Here is a 14,922-nt window from a genome sequence, read left to right on the forward strand (position 1 = left end):
TCTACTCCCTATGTACATTTCCAGTTTCAATATATGATGTAGATTTCCCCCTTCAATTTTGCACATACACACACATATACATAAATATATATATTCTGAGTTTCTACCATGTGCTGGGTGTTCAGCATACAGTTAGGGAAAATAAATCAAATTCTCATTCTCTAGGAATTCATATTGAAGATGGAGAGACAGACATAAACAAATGCAATCAAGAACTGATAAATTCTACAATTAAAAATAAACAAGGTAGCCTGACCTGTGGTGGTGCAGTGGATAAAGCATCAATCTGGAATGCTGAGGTCGCCAGTTCAAAACCCTGGGCTTGCCTGGTCAAAGTATCTATGGGGAGTTGATGCTTCCTGCTCCTCCCCACCTTCTCTCCCTCTCCCTCCCTCTCTCTTCTATCTAAAATGAATAAATAAAATCTAAAAAATAAAAAAATTAATTTAAATAAATAAATAAAAGAGGGTATGAGGCGGAAGTCTTTTGAGGAGGTAACATTGCACAACAATATGAATGAAGTGAGAGTTTGAAACAGATGAATATTGCAGAGCGAAACATGAAAAGTGAGTGCAAAACCTCAAGACACAGCAAGTAGGCTAGTGCGTAGAGTGGAATGGGCAAGGGGAATGGAAGGAGATGCGTTTGGAGAGAGAAGTGGAACCCTTTCATATGTTACTTTATAGGTGTCGATTTTCTAGTATTCTAAGTCAGGCTGGCTTAGTGGTTCAGCAGCACCACAAATATCTTACAAGATTCATTCATCCTCTACTCCATTTCTTTGGTCATATTTGGAATATTCTGTACTCTATTCATTTCTCTATTAGAAATTCATAATCACAAAAGCATATTATAAATTCTGAGATATTTACAGTAAAGATGCTTGTTTATCCATGTTAAACTAATTTAGCACAGAAATCTTTTTTTCTATGTAACGTTTGTTATGTTTAGGAATCACGTAAGTATGGTGATGCAGAAATCAACAGCACAAATCTGTTTCTTCTTCACTCATTCATGTGGCTGTTTGTACCATTGCCAAGGGTCATATCCCAATCCCAGTCCACATCTAAGGATACTCTGTGGCCACAAAGAAAGCTAGTGTGCATGACTCATATTGGCCCATGGTATGGTTCCATGGAGTCCAGCTGCCTATTCATTTATTCATTTAACTTTCTTTAAATTCTACCGATAACTCTAGAGGTGCTTATTAAATGATTTTTACATTAACAAATGATTAATGAATTGGAAAAGAGCCTAGCAGGATGGTGAAATCGAACCATTTTCTAATAGAAGGTGCATTTATTTGGTAGTTCTTTCCATACACCCCTACCCCTGATCTAGTGTGTTACTCACAAGATATGACCCACAGAAGTTCGAAAAGTCTTTGTGATAGTTGTCAGCACGACAAGAAAAACAGTGTGTACTAAGTGGTTGATATCATTTAATCAGTAAACATCTGTAACTTGTACAGGTAAAGGAATGCAGACGTGAGTGATGCAGTCTGAAGTCAGCATATTTGCTAGGGTTTAGAAATGTACAGAAAGCTGTGTTCTTTCTAAAGCGTACAGTATAACTTTTCTGGGTAGACCCTGATTTAGAGTTATTGACACAAACATCTTTTGGAGGCATGAGACATGCCTTTCAGGAATTACTTTTTCAGCATGGAAACATAGATCATATGGGCAACGAAAAAGCACAGCACTGACAAAGGCAAGAACAAAGCCCAAATACAACTGGATGTTGGTGTCTTTGATTTACAGAGCAGACCACGAACAATGAGATAAAAGCTGAAGCAGTCACAAAGGCTTATTCTTTTGAAAAGGTAAGAAATTATTTTCCTAATTGTGTAGAGACAAGTAAGACCATCAGAGAAAACTGTGACCCAGAATAAGAAACATTTTTTAAAAATGCTTAGAAGGGGAATGCAGATGCCAGAGAAGGAAAGAGATTATTCAGACATCCCCAGACCAACTCCAACTGGAAAGAAAGGAGTTAATTTCACTACCAGATTAAGCAAAATTTCCAAGCTCCATGCTCCTCTCTAGACAATGTGGCTTGGCAACCTCACAAACACCTGCTGACCATACAGCCGTGTAGAACTAATACTGTCTTGAAGTGAGTTCAGAAAACCTGCCTATAATTGCTAACAGGACTCAGAAGAGTATAACCTAACAATAAAAATATTTAGATTATGTTGCCCATAAAAAAAAAAGTCAAAGGCATACTTTTTCTGGCAGCAGGTCTCCTAAAATGTTGCCATATGGATTTATACATATGCAGATTTCCCCAATTAGGTGGAGTGTATGCTGGTTAGTTGATGAAGTCCAAGAGGGCTCCATTTGGACTTACACAAATTAAAGCTGAAATTGTATTCCTATTATTTTTTTAGAAAACCAAGAGGGTGACTGTGGAAGCAGAGTTAGAGGACATAAAGAAAACACAGCAACGCAGTCTAATGGACTGGAGTTTTACTGAAAATTTTAAACCAAAAGTTCTGCAGCAGGTATTAATGGGCTGTGAGTTGGAGAGGTCTGGAGTGTCATGGTGTGATTTAGAACCGTTCACTCCTAAGTCACTCTCAGGTCCAGTTTGGATCAATATTCTCATTTACTTCAGCTATAAAATGAGTTCATTCCCAGATCGAGCTATGCATGCCCAGGGAATCTCCAAAATAGTTTAAAATGTACTTTCCAAAAGGATGTTTTAATCAAATCTTTTAAGAAAAAGAGAAATGTACGTGACTGCTGCACATATTGTCTTTAAAAAAAAAAGTAAGGTGTTATTGGGAAGCAACGTCATTTTTTCCCTATATTGCCTATCAGTTCTGTTCAGTTTTCACTACATTTCAAAGTATTTTCTGGTGCAATTAACAGTTAGTGAAACCTGTGCCAGCTAGCATTTATTGAAGCACCTACCATATGTTAGACAATGATTTATATGTATGTTAGCTCATTTAATCCTCTCAATGATTCTATGAAGCAGTAGCTATATAAATGGTAGAAAACTGAGGCACCTTGACCAGTATAGTAACTTGTCCAAGGTCACAGGGCTGGTAGGTAAGTGAGAGAAGCAGGATGAACTCAGAAATCTGGCCCCAGAACTTGGGCTCTTAACCACTAGATTAACATGTGATCCTAAAACTAACTCCTTCTGTTGCTTTTACATCTTATGTAAAAGCCTGTACTCTTTATTTGTTGTCATTTTAATTTCAATTTTACTTTTATCATTTATCATAGTTTTACAGCCACATATTTTTAAGGCCATAAAGTTCTATAAACAGTCCTGTGAAAAATAGCAGTTCCCTCCCACCCCCACACCTACATTCCCAGACATAAAAATCTTCTAGCCATTTACCTTTTTCTTTTTTAACTTAACTGGTTATCTCTGAATAGCAAGTACATTTGTTTAGTTTTTGTTTTCGTTTGGGACATTATCATCAATTGACTCCTTCTTGAGAAAACAGCTCTGCCCCCCCATCTAACACACAACACTGCACATGCCCACTCACCATACACCCAACCCCCCACTAGCACTTTGCCTGGTCATTCTCTGATGCTGGTAACTATATCAAACTACATCATAGTTTTTGGTTGGATCTATACTCAACATTTATTTCAACTGAATAATTGTTATTCACAGCTGAACTGTGTTGTACTGTATAATTACATTTTCTCTTCTGACACAATTTTTATTTTTCCTGGAGCTTATTTTTCTGTTTTTTTGTTTGTTTAGTTTATTATTCATTTACCCTTACTCATCCCCAAACTCTCTACCAAAAAGTAAATCTCCTTTTAATACATCCAAACCTAACAAGTACTCTATTAATTTTACTGTCGAAGCAATATCTCTCCCACATGCTCTGGACTCCTGCCTGCCCTCTGGGCCTGCTGCACAGCTGTGGTGCTGGGCACCTCTTGTACCACATTCTCCAGGCCACGTCCTCTGCCTCTCCTCCCAGTTAGATGCTCTGTTTCCTGAATCCCAAGTCTTCTCTCTTGGCTTACTCGTTTTTTGTATAGGACCACCCCTTCCAGTTTCTCCTTGAATTAACATATATAGCAGGTAAATTATTGAGGCATTGGCTATTTGAAAACATCTTAATTCTACGTTTACATTTGACTGACAGTTTGGCTTTATGTAAAATGCTAAGTTAAAAAGTATTTTCCCTCAAAACATGGAAGGCATTTCTGAAAGGTCTTCTAGCTTCCTGGATTCTCCTTGAGAAAACCAATGAAGTTCTGATTCCCGATCAGTTGTTTGAGTCTGTGTTTTCCTTCTCTTTGAGAGGTTTTAAGATCACCTCTCTATTCCAATGGTCTAGATTTCCTATTGATGTTTCCTGGTGTGGTTCTATTTCCAAGTTGTGTACTGGTGAGTCCAGTACAATCTTGAAACTATTGTCCTTATATTCTGGAAAGTGTTCTATAATAACTTCTTTGACAGTCTTTTCATCTTTTCTATTATTTCTCCCTGTAGCTACTGTGATTCTGGTGTTGGACTTCCTGGATTGAACTTTGGTTTCATTATCTTTTTCCTCCTAGCTTCCAACACTGTCTTTTTGTTCAGAGGCTATATGTCAGCTTTCATCTGGTTCTTCTACTGAGTCTTCTGGTTCTGATATCATCATTTTAATTTTCTAAAGTTTGATTGATAATTTTATATTACCTTTTTATAACATCCTGTTCACATTCCTTAAAACCATATCTTGCTTCTCTTATCTCTGTGAGGATATTAAAGTCTTTTGAAGTTTTAGTGTTTTCTCCCATGCCTTCTTTTTCTCTTGAGTTCTTTTTTTCTCTTACTTTTTGTCTCCATTTTTCATATTAGAGAGCAGTATCTAATAATATCTGCCTCTTTGTTCATATTAATAACAAGACACTAAAATATGATAGAAAGTGCTGCATGAGGTCAGGGGTAAGGAGATGTCAATAACTGGACTTCATTATTGGTGATTTGGTTGATGGTTTCCTGGAGAGACTCATCAGTGTTGAAGTGTTAGATTTGTTCTCTTAAGCCACTTAGAATCTCCAGGGGTAAAATCTAACTTGCTTTTCAGCATTTTGGAAGCTGAGTATCGAAGGAAAGGCAGTCTTCTTATCGTTCAGTCTCTAAATCTGCATTGTCCAATGTGGTAGCCACTAGTCAGTCACATGTAGCTTCTGATACTCAAAATGTAGCTAGTTCAAAATGAGATGTGCTATAAGTATGCTGTATATGCAATATATCTATTCATAACTATATAAATGCTATGCATACCAGGTTTCAAAGACAAAAATAATATATCTCATTAACAATTTTTATATTAATCATATATTGAAATGATAACATTTTAAAATGTGTCTACAATAAAATTTAAAATTACATGTGGCTCACATTTATGGCTCACATTTGTGGCTTATCTTATATTTCTATTGAAAAATGATAAATTAGACTTTTACACAATTCCTTTTTTCTGTAGTATATCTCTCTCTTAGTGGTGTGTAGGGTCTCTCTTCTTAGAATCCACTGGGTCACCTTATGGAGGAAATAATCCTACCTCTCTGCTGAGGAGGGGTATGGGCAGACACCTGACTGTTCAAAGCTGCAAGGGCTTCTAGGAGTCGTAAGGCCTTTAATCTTCCTATTTTCAGTGCCACATTCAGAGGTACATAGTCCTGCCATTTTCTGAGCCTTTCTGCGTCTCTATAGACAAATAAGGTTGCTTCTGGTCTCTCCTAAAATTAATCTGAGGATTTGGCTTTCTATGTTCTGCCAAGTCAGTTATCACTTATCCTTCTGCTTTCCAGCTTCTAAAATGTTGTTGCCTTTGTCTCCTCTCCCATGGCCCTCAACTTTGTGACACTAAAAACCAATAATTTTACTGTTTCTTCTTTAGTGAGGTATTAGGGCGTACATGTGTTTAATATTCCATCTTTAACTGGAAGTTCATTTCAGACCTTATTTTATTTCACTTGGGCTCTGTCCTCACCCTTCCATGAAGCTATACTTTTCAAGGTCACCAATAATTGTCCTACCAAATCTAATATACACTTACCTTTCTTTATCTCTTCTAATGTTTTAACATCATCACAGAGCAGATTGCTTTCTTGTGAAATAGTCTCCACTCTTGGTTCCCAAGTCATCATACTGTATTGCTCCACTTGGGATTTTGTTGAATATTCCTCCACCTAGCATCTAAATGTTGAAGTGCTTCAAGTCTCAACTATGAACTACCTTCTTTCTTCTGTATGATTTCATTTAGTATATATGACCTAATGCTAATGACTTTTAAAATTTCATTTTCCAAATTATTTCTCTCTTATCCAACTGGGGGTTGCCAGATGGAAAGGGATGAAAAAGGTGAAGGGATTAAGTACAAATTCATGTCATAAAATGGTCACAGTGATGTAAAGTACAGCATAGGGAATATAGTCAATCATACTGTAATGACTATGTATGGTGCAGATGGGTCCTGGAAATATCAGGGGATCACTTTGTAAAGTATATGATTGTCACCACTAGCCTGTTTATCTGAAATCAATACAAACTAATATTTAAAGCAAACACTAACTGAAAAATAAAAATTAAAAACAACCAAATGAATCAATCAATAAAGAATTCCTGTCCTGATCTCCACACTAACTCCAACCTAACCTAACGCCAAATTCCACTTGAATTTCTGATCAGCATCTCAAATTCAGTGTCCCGTGTGAAGTTCATTATTTTCCCACCTAAGCTTATTTGTTCCCTCATCCATCTCTGAAAATGCCACCATCAAACCAAAAGGCTATTTCTTTCAGGTTTTCCTTTGTCCCACATGTCTGATCCATCATGTTTTGAGGGGTATACCTCCAAATATATCTCCAAGCACCTCATATCTCTACTGCTGCCATTGTCATCCAGCTGCCATCTTCCCGTTCCACTGCAGGGTCATCCTGTCACCAACCTGCTTCCACTCTACATGTCATATGGCCCATCAGTTTCACCGTCTTAGAACACCTCTCTGAATTTCAGAATGATCTATAAAAATCTTAATCAGATTTTAGAGGATGGTCTTATGCATCTTGTTCATTTTTTTTCCTAGAACCTACATAGTGCCTGGCACAGAGTAGGTGTTTATTTTTATAAAAGAACTAACTAATTAGTTAATGAGACCAACAGATTTAATCAGAATAGTAGGTGAAAGCCAAGGTGTAAAAAAGGAGAAGAAAACTATAATATGGAAACTTAAACATTGAGAATACCTATAGCTCAGAAACTTAGTGCTGTTATGTCCTAGCAGCCAAAGAGAGTATGAAAACATCTTGCAGAGCTCTTTAATAGAAAGAAGGATATGTGCTCATCAGAAATAAACATACTATTTGTTTTGGGGACTTAAAATCAAAGGAATTTGCCTTTCAAAAAAAAAGTTAAGTAACAGATAGTGCCTTGCATTAAAAAAAAAAAAAAGGCAGCTAAAATATTCACCACACATGTATTTTTTATAATGGCTCCCAAAGAATAGATGTAAAAGTCTAAATGCCACTCCATAAAAACACTCATACAAGGGATGACATTGGAGAAGTAAATGTATTATTTTGGTTATGCTACCAGTGTAAATTGAAAGCAAAGTAAACAGTTCTTTCCTCACATACTGTGCAATTCCATGCCTTTATACCATTCAAATAGCAGAGAACTGAAAGCTGCCGACAGCAGACTGGTGTTGAAAATGAAAACAAAAACAAAACCCACAGCTATCTTCTTCCTATGGACATAATTCCCCCTGTGATTGGCATGAACAGAAAACAGGATACCAAGCTGCCCACTATGCATGCTGTGGAGAGAGTGTTTTGGAAAAGGCCAGGGTTAGATCAGGTAGAAACACTATGTATCAGAACAACTGCTCACCTCATTTCTCTGTATTGCAGCCTGGTGTAGTAGGGAGAACTCTGTGGAGTATGAAATGGTGACATTTACAGTCAAATGACATCCGTGAGCCTGGACACCAGAACTTATGAACCATGTGTCCTTGGACAGATCTCTTATCTTCTCTCAGCCCCAATTTATGCTAAAAAAATGAGGATTAAAAAAATACTCATACCTATTTGTCTGGGATTTTAATGATGGCAAAATGAAATGACCTATATGAAGGCATGTAACTGTTCGCCTTAATTATTATCTCTCAGCCTTAATGAAAAATGCTTGAATAAGTGGCCCTATATTTGCAGCCTAGTATTTGTTTTTCTGTACAAACTGCTGAAATCCTCAAAAAATAAATCTATCACTTATGCTCTCACCTTGACTAATAGTGTGGCAATAAGGGGAGAAAGAAGAGGAAGGGACAGAGATGCTCTAGCAGAAGACTCTTCTCTAGGGAGGAAAAGAACCAACACAACAATGCAATTATTTTTATTTTCAGGTTCTTCAAGAAGCCAATCAGCAATACAAGTGTATTGATTCTTACTACCATACCCAAGACAACTCTTTACTTCTAGTCTTTCACAACCCAATGAATATACAACGTCTGCATTGTGAACATTGGAATGTTGCTCTTCACTCCAATGTTGGATTCAGGTAACCACCTTAGTTAACTTAGTTATCTTAGTTTAGTTAGTTTGTTATTACTTACTTATTTTGATTTTACTTTCTTAGCCTAAGCTGGGTGGTTCAGCTCAATGAATACATTTGCATAGCACTGTGGATTCAGTTCCACTCTTCAAGGTCAGTATCTTAAGTATGCCAGGCATTGTGATAAGCACTATACCAGTAAACTATAAACTATATCACTAAAGAAGACATCGTTCCTGGCCCCTTAAGTTTAGTGAAAATGTTATTACCTTACATTTAATTTATTTAGACTCCAGTAAAACTGCCTCTGAAAGATTCCATGTAAGGTCTACAAAGCATGACATTCTGCATGCTGGTTTAGGGTAACTCCACTTGATCTGAGAAAGACTCACAATTAGGGCAACTGAGTGACATATCAACACAGTGGCCAGGTTCCCAGCAAACTGAGAGCTCTCGAAATCAGTGGGGGGTTTTCTTCCAAGCTCTTTAGTTATTTCTTTACTATCTTGAAATTTTTCTCTCTTTTCATTAATAATAAGGGCATTTGGGTATTCTTTTTAATACTGGTTAATATATATCCAGTATTATTATCTGTATAGCATTTAGTCAGAAGAAATGCAGAAAGATATAGGAATGGACTTATAGAATACTTGGGGGAACATGTTGTATGCATGTACACACATACATGAAAACACTTTCCAAAGTCATAAAATTATTTTTAATTAAGGCAAATAATAGGTGTACCAAGCTAATACCTTGAACTATTAATCTGTTTTTCAGTTCTGTCTTTTATTGCCAGTAACAATGATTTTTGTTTCTTTTCCAAATCTTTTTTGCTAAGACTTTCAATGTAATTTTGAGAAGGCATCCTTGTATTATTCTAAGTTTTTAATATTTAACTGTTAAATATGTACTTTTGCTGTAGGATTTATGTCAGTTGTCCTTGGTAGTCCTCTCTTCTAACTAGTTTGCTGGAGTTCTTAGTCATAAATGGTTGGTAAATCATATCAAATGATTTTTCATGCATCAAGTTAAGTTTTCATATTTTTTCCTTTAACCTATGAAAGTGCAAAATTTCATTAATAGGTATTCTCTAGTGTCCAAGCAACTGTATTCTTAAGAAAAATTTGATTTGTTCATTTTGTTATCTTTTTAATGTATTGCTGCATTTGCTCTGCTAATATGTTGTTTAGAATATTTGCATCTGTATTCATGGGTAAGATTCAGCTATAATTTTCCCTTCTTCAAATGCTCTTGTCTGGCTTAAAGAATGAAATTATATTAGCCTTATAAATTATCTGGGGAAACCCTGACCGGTAGCTCAGTTTGTTAGAGAGTCGTCCTGATACACTGAGGTTGCTGGTTGAATCCCCAGGCAGGGCACATACAAAAATCAACCAATGAGAGAAGACAAGATGGTGATGGAGAAGGCGGACATACCAACTTCCACCTTCCAGAGCCAAAGTGGATTACAAACTAATTTTAAGACCATCATCTGGAAAAACCAACTTTGGACTAAACTAAGAGGACTCTTCAACCAAGGAACACTGAAGAAGCCACACCGAGACTGGTAGGAAAAGCGAAAACGCAGAGAGGGCTGCCCAGCTCTCCAGAGCAAACGGCAGCTGGGAGAGACTCGTGTGGCGGGAAGTGAGTTTAGCAGAGAGGAGAGGGTCCTGAGTCCCAGGAACAAAGCCTCAGCCTGCAGCTCCAGAGCCTAGAAGAGGCGTAAGGACAGTATTTAGCTGGAAACAAGTCAGGATACTGTTTGTGAGAAAGAGACTGATTTCTCAGACCAAGAATTCTTCTTAAAGGGACCGCACAGAAAACCTCTCTCACAACCACTCACCCAGGGCTCCAGGAGATGGAGAGAGAGGAGAGGACCAGAGCAGCAGGAAGAGAGTGTAATCTAGGAGGCACAGGGAGAAACATTTTGAGAAACAGCCACCCTAACCTCTGGGACGAGTCCCACCCCAAATCTGAAATGAATATTTCCCCTGGAAACAGCAATACCAGCAAAAGGAAGCAGGACACCAGCCAAACAAGCTCTCCCATGGCACTCAGAGTAGAGTCACCTAGAAGGAGGGAGCTTTCAGGACTATAGTAGTGAGTGTTAGAGTCTGAGCTGCAGCGCCCCTACCCACACAGCTGAGGGCTCGCCCGAGGGCAGGTGGTGGTGGGACGCAGAAGCGCGGTTCTGTCGGCAAGGGCGGAAGCCAGCTAACCACCATTGAGGACTAGGTGTGAGCTCAGTCTTGTCCAGCTGGGGAGGAGGGGATGTGCAAAAGTAGTCAAACCCAGCTGCAGGCCGCCTGCAATACATCTTTGGGGGAAGGGTGGAAACCCCAGAAAGGGTGGAGACCTGCCCTTAAGCAAGGGTGCAGGAGCCCAGCTTTGCCCCGCCTGCTGAAGCAAGGCTTATGACCTAAATTGGGAGCCGGCTCCTCCTGCGGGGGTGGAGCAAAAAGCTCAAATCAGGCAGAGACCCGCAGCTGAGCAAAAGTGCTCACCATTGCCCTTAGTGGCAACCATAACACCACCCACAGGGGCAGGGCGAAGACCAAGGCCACTGAGGCTTGTACACCTGAGCACATGATCACAGCCACTCAGTGAAGGAGAGGCGGAAACCACAGCAAAAGCCCCAGTGGGCAGGCACCAGCAATGCCCACCCAAACACCCTAAGCAGCAACAGCAGAGGGGGTGGCGGACCTGCAGACAGACCACACCCAGGGAACACAGAGGCCACACCCAGTGGACTCCAGTGGCCAAAACCTTCTTTTGAGAAGGCAGAGAAATGAAACACAAATGAATCAAGAGAAATCCCCATAAAAGGACCTGAATGAGTCAGATATAACCAAATAACCAGATGCAGAGTTTAAAATAACGATTGTTAGGATGCTCAAAGATATTAGAACAACAACAAATGGTCATTACAAACACCTAAATAAAGAGATAGCAAATATAAAAAAGGGCATTGAAATAATAAAAAAGAATCAGTCAGAAATGACAAAGACAATATCAGAAATAAAGAACACAATGGAAAGAATTAAAAGCAGGATGGATGAAACGGAGAATCGAATCAGCGAGTTAGAGGACAAGATAAATAAAGGCACGGAAGCAGAGCAGAAAAAAGAAGAGAGACTGAAAAAGTCTGAGGAAACTCTAAGAGAGCTCTGTGACAACATGAAGAAAAATAACATCCACATCATAGGGGTTCCTGAAGAAGAAGAGAAATAACAAGGGATAGAGACTTTGTTCAAACATATCATAGCTGAAAACTTCACTCAATTAAAGGCAGGAAAACATCTCACACATTCAAAAAGCACAGAGAACTCCATTAAAGAGAAACCCAAAGAAATCTACATCAAGACATATCATAATTAAAATGCCAAAGCTAAGCGATAAAGAGAAAATATTAAAAGCTGCTAGAGAAAAAAAGACTATCACCTACAAAGGAGCCCCCATAAGGATGACTTCGAACGTCTCAACAGAAACACTTGAGACCAGAAGGGAATGGCAAGAAATATTCAAAGTAATGCAAAACAAGAGCCTACAACCAAGACTACTTTATCCAGCAAGGCTATCATTTAAAATTGAAGGAGAAATAAAAAGCTTTCCAGACAAAAAAACACTCAAGGAATTCACTACAACCAAACCAAGGCTGCAAGAAATGCTAAGGGACCTGTTGTAACAGATCAAAGGTGAAAAAGAATATAGCAAAAGAGGAATACAGTATTAAAGAATAAAATGGCAATAAACAATTACATATCAATAATAACCTTAAATGTAAATGGATTAAATGATCCAATCAAAAGACATAGGGTAGCTGCGTAGATAAGAAAACAGGACCCATACATATGCTGTCTACAAGAGAAACACCTTAAAACAAAAGATGCACGTAGACTGAAGGTAAAAGAACGGAAAAAATATTTCACACAAATGGTAATGAAAAAAAAGCTGGAGTACCAATACTTATATCAGACAAAATGAACTGTAAAACAAAGACTATAGTAAGAGATAAAGAAGGTCACTACATAATGATAAAGGGAGCAATCCAACAGGAAGATATAGCTGTTATAAATATCTACGCACCTAATATAGGAGCACCTAAATATATAAAGCAGTCTTTGATGGATTTAAAGGGTGAGATAAACAGCAATACTATAATAGTAGGAGATTTCAATACCCCACTAACATCACTAGATAGATCCTCAAGAAAGAAAATTAACAAAAAAACAGAAGACTTAAAGGACATACTAAATAAACTCGATTTAATAGATATCTTCAGAATCTTTCACCCTAAAACAACAAAATATACATTCTTTTCAAGTGCTTATGGTACATTCTCTAGGATAGACCACATGTTAGGACACAAAAAGTGGTCTCAACAAATTTAAGAAGATTGAAATCATATAGAGCACTTTCTCCAATCACAATGGCATGAAACTAGAAATCAATCAAAAGAAAAAAAATGAAAAATACTCAAACACTTGGAAACAAATAGCATGTTATTAAATAATGAATAGGTTAACAATGAGATCAAAGAAGAAATTAAAAAATTCCTAGAAATGAACGATAATGAGCATACATCAACTCAAAATTTATGGGACACTGCAAAAGCAGTACTGAGAGGGAAGTTTATAACATTACAGGCAAACCTTAAGAAGCTAGAAAATGCTCAAATAAACAACTTGACCCTGCATCTAAAAGAACTAGAAAAACAACAGCAAGTAAAAAGCTAGTAGAAGGAAGAAAATAATAAAGATCAGAGCAAAAATAAATGACATAGAGGCTAAAGAAACAATACAGAGGATCAATGAAACCAGGAGCTGGTTCTTTGAAAAGGTAAACAAGATCGATGAACCAGACTCGCCAAGAAAAAAAGAGAGAGGACTCAAATAAATAAAATTAGAAATGAGAGTGGAGAAATAACAACTGCCCTTGTAATTCTTACAAAATATTGTAAGAAAATACTATGAAGAACTGTACTCCAAAAAACTAGACAACCTAGATGAAATGGACAAATTCCTTGAAACATATAATCCTCCAAAAATTAATCTGGAAGAATCAGAAAAGCTAAACATACCAATTACACCAAATGAGATTGAAACAGTTATCAAAAAACTCCCAAAAAAGAAAAGTCCTGGGCCTGATGGCTTCACAAGTGAATTCTACCAAATATTCAAAGAAGAACTAACTCCTATCCTTCTCAAGCTATTTCAAAAAATTCAAGAGGAAGGAAGACTTCCAAGCTCCTGTTATGAGGCAAGTATAATTCTGATTCCAAAACCAGGCAAAGACAACACAAAGAAAGAAATTTATAGGCCAATATCCCTGATGAATTTAGATGCTAAAATTCTCAACAAAATATTAGCAAACCAGATCCAGCAATATATGAAAAAAATCATACACCATGATCAAGTGGGATTTATTCTTGAGAGGCAAGGCTGGTACAATATTCACAAATCAATCAATGTGATTCATCACATAAACAAAAGGAAGGAGAAAAACCACATGATAATTTTAATAGATGCAGAAAAAGCATTTGATAAAATTTAGCACCCATTCATGATCAAAACTCTCAGCAAAGTGGGAATACAGGGAACATACCTCAACCTGATAAAGGCCATCTATGACAAACCCACAGGCAACATCATACTCCATGGGCAAAAATTAAAAGCAATCCCCTTAACATCAGAATCAAGGCAGGGGTGCCCCCTTTCACCACTCTTATTCAACATAGTTCTGGAAGTCCTAGCCACAACAATCAGACAAGAAAAAGAAATAAAATGCATCCGAATTGGAAAAGAAGAAGTAAAACTATCATTATTTGCAGATGATATGATATTGTATATAAAAAACCCTAAAGTCTCAGTCAAAAAACTACTAGACCTGATAAATGAATTTAGCAAGGTGGCAAGATATAAAATTAATACTCAGAAATCAGAGGCATTTTTATACACTAACAATAAACTGTCAGAAAAAGAAATAAAGGAAGCAATCCCCTTTACCATTGCAACCAAAAAAAATAAAGTACCTAGGAATAAATTTAACCAGGAAGATTAAAGACTTGTACTCAGAAAATTATAAAACATTGATAAAAGAAATCAGAGAAGATAAAAACAAGTAGAAGCATATACTGTGCTCATGGTTAGGAAGAATAAATATCATTAAAATGTCTATATTACCCAAAGCAATTTATAAATTCAATGCAATACCGATTAAAATACCAATGACTTACTTCAAAGATATAGAACACATATTCTAAAAATTTATATGGAACCAAAAGAGAACACAAATAGCCTCAGCAATCTTGAACAGGAAGAATAAAGTGAGAGGTATCACACTTCCGGATATCAAGTTATACTATAAGGCCACTGTACTCAAAACAGCCTG

At 37.3% G+C, this 14,922-nt stretch overlaps 1 protein-coding gene across 1 annotated transcript in view; it reads left to right on the forward strand.

The window, feature by feature from the left end:
- Nucleotides 1-14,922, forward strand: part of SPAG17 (sperm associated antigen 17) — a 260,213-nt gene that overhangs the window by 116,080 nt on the left and 129,211 nt on the right. The window contains exons 16-18 of the mRNA XM_066377314.1: nucleotides 1,761-1,822; nucleotides 2,390-2,503; nucleotides 8,378-8,532. Coding sequence (XP_066233411.1) covers nucleotides 1,761-1,822; nucleotides 2,390-2,503; nucleotides 8,378-8,532 — 331 coding nt within the window. The remainder of the gene's footprint in view (nucleotides 1-1,760; nucleotides 1,823-2,389; nucleotides 2,504-8,377; nucleotides 8,533-14,922) is intronic.

The sequence above is a fragment of the Saccopteryx leptura genome, chromosome 3, assembly GCF_036850995.1.
Source record: "Saccopteryx leptura isolate mSacLep1 chromosome 3, mSacLep1_pri_phased_curated, whole genome shotgun sequence".
Classification (NCBI taxonomy): domain Eukaryota; kingdom Metazoa; phylum Chordata; class Mammalia; order Chiroptera; family Emballonuridae; genus Saccopteryx; species Saccopteryx leptura.